The sequence below is a fragment of the Trichechus manatus genome, unplaced genomic scaffold (genome assembly GCF_000243295.1).
Source record: "Trichechus manatus latirostris isolate Lorelei unplaced genomic scaffold, TriManLat1.0 scaffold00092, whole genome shotgun sequence".
NCBI lineage: Eukaryota > Metazoa > Chordata > Mammalia > Sirenia > Trichechidae > Trichechus > Trichechus manatus.
The window spans coordinates 4,457,929-4,465,687 of NW_004444028.1; the positions used below are offsets into that span (position 1 = coordinate 4,457,929).

Here is a 7,759-nt window from a genome sequence, read left to right on the forward strand (position 1 = left end):
TCTGCCCGAGTCCAAAGAATATCATAGAATAGGTAAGAATGGGAAAACGGACAAGCATGCTGCCACAGCCATGTCTGCCCGAGTCCAAAGAATATTACAGAGCCATCAGTGTATATTAACATCACAAATGGGCAAAACCATTGAAAGCTTCACCTTTTCAGATTGGCTAGAAACTGTGATCCTACGTTTTGAATTGTCTTTCTTAACAATCATTGGTACAGTTTTCAGTAACGAGAGTCAGGAGGGTCTTCGTTAGTCCAACAAACTTCTATTCACTAAATGCTAATAGAAAAAGTTAAGAGTAGAAAGTCTTTTGTGTTCTGTTTGATTGGCTTTATGTGAAAGTTTCCCTAAAAGATATTTTCTAAGATCATCTTAGGTATTGTCTTTATACCTCAGGGCCCAGTTGATGTGTCCTTGTGAGTCCTTGTGAACCTGGCTCCAGCTAGGTCACATTCTCTATGCTCAAGGAGAGGGAATAATAACTCCAATATTATTTCCTAAATCAATTCAAAAGCTGGACAATAAGGAAGACCGAAGAAAAATTGACACCTTTGATTTATGGTGTTGGTGAAGAATATTGAATATACACCATGGACTGCCAGAAGAACAAACAAATCTGTCTTGGAAGAAGTACAGCCAGAATGTCCCTCAGAAGCAAGACTTCATCACATTGGCCATGTTATCAGGAGGGACCAGTCTCTGGAGAACATAATGCTTGGTAAAGTGGAGGGTCAGCAAAAAATAGGAAGCTCCTCACGGGGACAGATTGACACAGTGGCTGCAACAATGGGCTCAAGCTTAGCAATGATTGTGAGGATGGCGCAGGACCGGGCTGATTCCTTCTGTTGTACACAGGATCGCTATGAGTCGCAACCCATTCGCTGGCACCTAACTACAGGGGTATGAGTTTCCTCATCAGTCAAACAAATGAACTTGACTTAAAGGACTCTTGGTAAGATTAATACACATGAAGGTGCTTCACAGAGCGCCCATAGTAAGTGCTCATGTAAAGTGCCATTATTACTATTATTACAGATCAAAGCCTGCTGACCTTGCCAGCAGCTATAGGCCGACTACATTTCTGTGGAGCAATAGAAAACGTCCTACTCTCTTAAGTTGGAGCCCTGGTTACGCAGTGGTTAAAGCGCCCAGCGGCGAACTGAAAGGTTGTGGGTTCGGACCCACTGGACCCACCAGCCGCTCTGGGGGAGAAAGATGTGGCAGTCAGCTTCTGTGAAGATTTATAGCCTTCGAAACCCTATGGGGCAGTTCTACTGAACGTCAGAATCGACTCGACGGCAGTGGTTTTTTGTTTCCGTTTTTTTGGCAGGTTGAAAGAGAGACACCAGAAAGGAGCCGGGTCTGGCCACAGGTCTCAGCGTAGACAACTGGCGGCCGGAGTCACGTTTTTCTCGGAGCGACTGGAGAAGTAACCGGCCACTCTAGCAACACGGTCGCCCCTTCTCGGTGGCGCAAGGTCTCGCGCTTGCGCAGTGGGTGGCGGCGGCGCGCGGCAGAGGGCGAGGGGTGGGCTGGCGAGCGCGACGTGGGGCGCGGCGGCGCGTGAAGAGGCCGGCGGAGCGGGGCCTGCCTTTGCAGGTAACCGCGCGTGGGCTGGCGCCAGGGGGTAAGGATGGGCCGGTGGAGCTTCACGCTGGGGTCGGGAGGCTGCCTTCCTGCCGGCCAGGCTTCGGTTCCGCTCCGGACCCTGTCAGCGGGGGTTTCCCTTCCCGGAAGCACAGCTGTCGCTCGGGGCGCTGGGGCGAAACCTCAGGGGGGCTGCCTTGGGCCTCACGCCGACCTCCCCGCCTGAAAGACCCTAAGATGCCCCATCGTCGCGGGGGAGCGTCTGAAGAGAGAAAGAGCCCAGCTTGTGTTTGTTTACAGATTTGGTCCTCTCGAGTCTCGCGGGTGGAAGGGACCTTACAGGGTGCATCTCCAGACCTGGCTCTTTGGGGACAGGAGCCCAGTACCTCACAGAGCAGCCTGTGTCCATTTGGGGGCGCACCGAGATCTTCCTCATGCCACTTTCATCGTCTGGTTTTACTCAGAACGACGCTACACCATTACCCGTATGCGAAAATAGCAGTTATTTAGCAGTCCTCGCCCTTCCTTCTGCGCGCGCACTGTCCCGTTCCTGCCCCTGGCCCTTACATGGCCTCGGGACTAAGGCTCGTCTTTCTCGTAATCCTCTGGGTCCACTCCTGTTTCTAGGGGTATGCCATAGTTGCCTTCCCTACGTACATTTGTAGCAACACAATTCTCAGGTCTGACAGGCCCGAATTCTAATCCACATCTCTGCCAACTAAGTATGTGACCTTGGCAAGCCCCTTCTCTGAACCCGTTACCTCATCTGAAAATGGGGATAATCGCATGTACCTCCAGGTGGGTGTGAGGATGAAGGGAGGTGAAGTATGCAAAATGTTTAGCCTGCCATCTGGCTCGTAGTAAGCACTCCACTGATATCGATTACTTTTTGAACAGACACCTCCCAAAAGAAGCACAGTTTTCTTAGACTCAAATGCAAAATATAACAATAGCAATAAAGCATTTTTATCTTATATAAGGAAAGATTTATTTAAATGATGTTAACGCTGAGGGATGGTCAGTGAAGAGGATACCCGTGGTCAAACGATGGTATAATTTGATAAAATCATTTTGGAAAGCAATGGGAATGTATGCTTCAGAAACGTCTGTTACTTCATCTTACAAATGCACATATGAAAGTTTTCCCTGGGAAATAATTCATATGCAGGAAATATGCAGAAAGATGGTAATAATAGCATTATTTATAATAAAGAAAATTTTAAACTTTTTATTGCAGAAATTTGAACACACAGAAGTAGAATAGGTAAATGAGCCCTCACATACCCATCCCTCAGCTTCAGAAATTATCAGTAATTTGCCTATTTTGTTTCTGTGAAAAATTTCAAACCTACGAAGTGTCTAAAAATGGGGACCGATTTAATAAACTAGGGTACATTTATTTAGAATGCTATGAAGCCTTGATGATGCTGTGATACAGAATTGTATATATGGTATTATCACAACTATGAAAATGTAGAAGCAAACTAACATCCAATTATAAGTAGAAAAAAGAAAGTACTACAGAATATTCACTAGTTGTCCTTTGGTGGTGGGACTGTGGATATCTCCACTTTTTAAAATAAAATACTAAAAATCATGCATTATTGTTACAACAGAGAAACAACAAACAAAATCTAAAAGTATAGCACTTGAACTAAGCAAATAGTTACAGAGAGTAAAGATGTTTTCACTTCCTTTGATCTATTTTTGCAGGCTAGGTTTATCTAAACATCAATCGCAGATGCATTTCAGTTCAGTTTTGGCACTCACTGCAGTATCAGTTCTTCTGACCCTAACCACGTGGAGTTAGGTCAGATTTCACAGGTTAAGGGAACAGTCCTCCAGACTGCCAAGTCAGCCCAAGACTTCAGGTACCAGCCACAAGTTCAGGGGTTTCCAGGCCACCTGAACTTCTGACCAACTGACTACAAATTCTTCGGTTCCCACTACCCTCTCAGATTTCATAATTACGGTCAGCTAACATCTCCAAATCTTTAACCAGCTGCCCTCTATATGTAAATGATTTAACTTTGTGAATGTTCCCCTCAGGTTAGAGCAAGATTTCCTGTGATGGGATAAATCTTTTTCCCAGTCCTTCTTTTCTACCTGCCTTGATAGCCGGGACCCAGTTCATACCTCACGTTTATTCCGTCTTTCTAAAACTGCCATTTCTAAGAATACAAGTAAGATAATTTTCTCTCACCACACAATTTTTCTTGCTCAAATAGTTTGTAATGAGTTCTGGTGAAAAAACTCCTCTGCTCCTGATTTACAAACTTGTGCTGCTTTTCAGACTGATGTAGTGCATTTAAAAAGTTAAAGGAATGCTTATCTTCCAAGGAAATACATAAATGAGTTTTGTTTCAAATCAGTTGTGAAGAAACTTGTTTCCTAGGTATGCAAAGAAGCCTTTTCACACAGATGTCCATAGAGATAATATGGATCAGTCCGGAGTTCTCCTCTGGGTGAAAGCAGAACCCTTTATAGTGGGCGCCTTGCAGACACCCCCGCCGTCCAAGTTCAGCCTTCATTATCTCAGGAAGATATCCGCCTATGTGCGAACCCGGGCCACAGAGGGAGCTTACCCACGCCTCTACTGGTCTACATGGAGGCACATTGCATGTGGGAAGCTGCAGTTGGCTAAGGAACTGGCGTGGCTTTACTTTGAAGTGTTTGATAGTCTTGTGGTGAGGACACCGGAGGAGCGCCTGGAGTGGTCTGAGGTTATATCCAACTGCACGTCTGAGGATGAAGTTGAAAAGCAGAGAAATCAGGTATAGATTTATGTGTATGGGTGTGTGTTTGTTTTAGGAAATAAGCTATTCTTAATCTTTGTACTAAGAGCCTGGTGGCACAGTAGTTAAGCGCTCTGCTGCAACCGAAAGGTTGGCATTTAAATCCACCAGCCCCTCCATGGGAGAAAGATGTGGCAGTCTACTTCCATAAAGATTTACAGCCTCGCAAACCCTGGGTGGGGCAGTTCTCCGCTGTCCTGCAGGGTTGCTGTGAGTCAGAATCGACAGCAATGGGTTTGGTCTTTTAAAAATCTTTGTACTATCTGTATAGTTTGTGGTTTTAGGTTAATGACTGTGGTGACCTCAAAGCACCATTTCAGTTTTAACACTTCCTGTTTGGCAGCGTTTAATGAATTAATCCTTATTCCCCTTAACTCCCAAAGCAGTAATGTTATAGGAACTCTGTAATTGAAAGAGGGAAATATTTTCATTGATTTTTAAAGTATTTTGGGGTGAGTGCTTATGAACCACTGATCGTTATAGTCAGGGTGCCTGACTGTTTTTAAATGAGTATCTGCTATGTGCTGGGACTGAAAGATGATTAGGACACGCTCTGCCCTCATGGAGCTCATAGACTAGTAGGGGAGGCTGGTGTGTAAAAAATGCGATTTAATAGTGTGATATGTATAATAATAAAAGTATTCATAAAGTACAGAAGTAAAATGGGGAAGAGAATGATTCATTCTGGTAATCAGGAAAGGCTTCACAGAGGAGGTATATTAATCAGGATAGGCTAATTACAGTAACAAACAATCCCAGCGTTTTGGTGGCTTAGCACAACAACAGTTTATTTCTCATTCATGTGGCAGTCCAGCACAGGTATACCTGGTTTTAATGAATCTCTGGACTGCTGTTTTCTGTGTGATGATTTAGGGATTGAGGCTATCTTTTGGTGCCACTATTAGTCAGTTTTGCTGCAGTAAAAAACAAAAAATTGAGTGACTTATAGTACCAAACGTTTATTTCTTGTTCATTGTACATGTAGGATGCACTTTAGCTATGACTCTGTTCCAGGCTGTTGCTTAGCTCTACGTGTCTTCTCGTTTGGGGGAACCCAGGCTGAAGAAAGAGCCTGTCTGTAGGTCATGCCTGTTCTTGTGACAAAGGGACGAGCAACAGAGCAGGAGAAACTCATGGTGCCTCTTAAAGCTTCTGCTCAGATGGAACATAAACTACTACTTTCATTCCATTGGCTACAGCTTTGTCACATGACTAAGTCAAAAGTCAGGGAGACGGAAAGGTAAATTGCCCTCACCAGATGTGAGGCAAGTTCCGCAGCCATGGATAGAGCCATATTAGCCTCTTGGAGGATGGGGAAGTGAACCATTATAAATAATAATACCGTCTTCCCCAGCCGTTGCCAGTGGAGCCTTAGAGTCCTTTGCTTCCATTTCTTTTGGGTGAGTTTTATGGGCTAGGCCCAAAAGTGATGTCAATAAATCCACCCACATTCAACTGACTATTAAGTCATGTTATATCTAACTGCAAGGGAGACTGGGAAATGTAATCTACTTGTGTGCCCAGGAAGACTATAAAAGGTGTTTAATTATCATCTAACCAGTATCTGCCACATGGGGTACTATATAAACAAGATTTTGGAAAATTGAAAAGAAGTTTGGCAAGAGGGGAAGGGCATTACAGTTACTCATTAATCAGACATTTATTGTGTGCCTCCTACATGCTGTGCCACTACCCATCTGTCAGTTTGTCATGCTGTGGTGGCTTGTGTGTTGCTATGATGGTGGCTAGGTTTCAGCAGAACTTCCAGACTAAGAAGAAAGGCCTGATGATCTGTTTCCAAAAATTAGCGAATGAAAACCCTATGGATCACAACAAAACACTGTCCGATACAGCGCTGGAAGATGAGCCCCATAGGTTGGAAGGGACTGTAGTAGCCACAACAATGGACTCAGACACACTGACTACCATGAAGATGGTACAGGACCGGGCAACATTTCGTTCTGTTGTACGTGGAGTCGACAAGAGTCAGAGTTGACTTGACGGCAACTAAAAACGAGCGTGCTATTTACAGTAGTGAATGTTGTAGATACAGAAATGAATAGAACCTTAAGAAGCTCCGAATTTTTTGAGCACTTACTATGTGCCAGATTCTGTGCTAGTGACTAGGAATATAGAGGTGGAAAATACACGGATCTTACAGTTGCATGAGGAGGCAAGCATGTGAAGGAATAATGATAATATAACAACTAATTGTTACAATAGAAATATGTACAAAATCAAGGAGGTGAGAGAGAGAGTGAGGTGTTTTTAGGGTCTAAAACTAGTTGGATGTTTAAGGGACAGGAGAGAGTGGAGTGAGTAGGGGGCATGAAGGTAGAAATTTCATGGTGGTGTTAGGTGCCGTCGAATCGATTTTGACTCATGGCAACCCCATGTGACAGAGTAGAACTGTCCCATAGGGTTTTCTTGTAGAAAGGTAGGAAGGTTCAAATCATGACATTAAATGCCGTGCTAAGAAATTTGGGCTTCGTTTAGGTTTCTAATATAGCTTTGAGAGTTTTTAATTGAGGTAGAGACATAAATAAATTTGCATTTGATATGGGGTATTCTGGTGGCTGTCTGGAAGTGAATTGTTGAGGTTTGTGGGAGCAGGGCAGAGAGAAGATAGTATAAGAAATCCTTAACAAAATATCATCAAATAAAATTCAGCAGTATATAAAAAGAATTATACACCATGACCAAGTGGAGTTTATTCCAGAGATGCAAGTCTGGCAGTATTCAAAAATCAATGTAATTCACCATATTAAGAGACTAAAGAAGAAAAATCTAACAATCTTATCAATTGATGCAGAAGAACTATTTGACAAAATTCAACACCTGCTTATGATAAAAAGTGTCAGAAAAAATAGGAATAGAGGGGAACTTCCTCTACTTAATAAAGAGCATCTATGAAAAAACCTGCACCTAGTATTATACTTAATTGTGGAAGACTCAGTGTTTTCCCCCAATATCAGGGACAGGGCAGGGATGTCTGCTCACCACTGTTATTCAGCATAGTGCTGGAAGTTCTAGCCAATGCAATAAAGCAAAAAAAGAGGGGGGAGAAAAAGGCATACAGACCAGAAAGGAAGAAGTGAAATCCCTATTTCCACATGACATGGTTATTTATGTAGAAAACCCCAAGAAATCTACAAAAAAACCCTTCTAGAACTATTAAGTGAGTTCAGCAAAATTGCAAGTTATAAGATAAACATAAAAATTAATTATTTCTACAGACTAGCAGTGAATATGTAGACACTGAAATTAAAAATATAATACCATCACATTTGCTCAAATAAATTAAAATACTTAGGTGTAAATCTAACAAAACATACATAGGACCGTCTGCTGAAAACTACACAATGCTGATGAAA

At 43.1% G+C, this 7,759-nt stretch overlaps 1 protein-coding gene across 3 annotated transcripts in view; it reads left to right on the plus strand.

Moving 5' to 3' along the window:
* The first annotated feature begins 1,515 nt into the window (after positions 1–1,515).
* The window catches only part of TBCCD1 (TBCC domain containing 1), a 25,572-nt gene continuing 19,328 nt past the window's right edge, over positions 1,516–7,759 (plus strand). Inside the window, exons 1-2 of one of the 3 annotated variants that reach the window (XM_004382253.2) lie at positions 1,516–1,602; positions 3,986–4,364. In XM_004382253.2, coding sequence (XP_004382310.1) covers positions 4,029–4,364 — 336 coding nt within the window. In that variant the 5' untranslated portion in view covers positions 1,516–1,602; positions 3,986–4,028. Of the gene's footprint in view, positions 1,603–1,626; positions 4,365–7,759 lie in introns of those variants that run through there. The other 2 variants (XM_023736788.1, XM_023736789.1) reach the window with 2 other exon arrangements.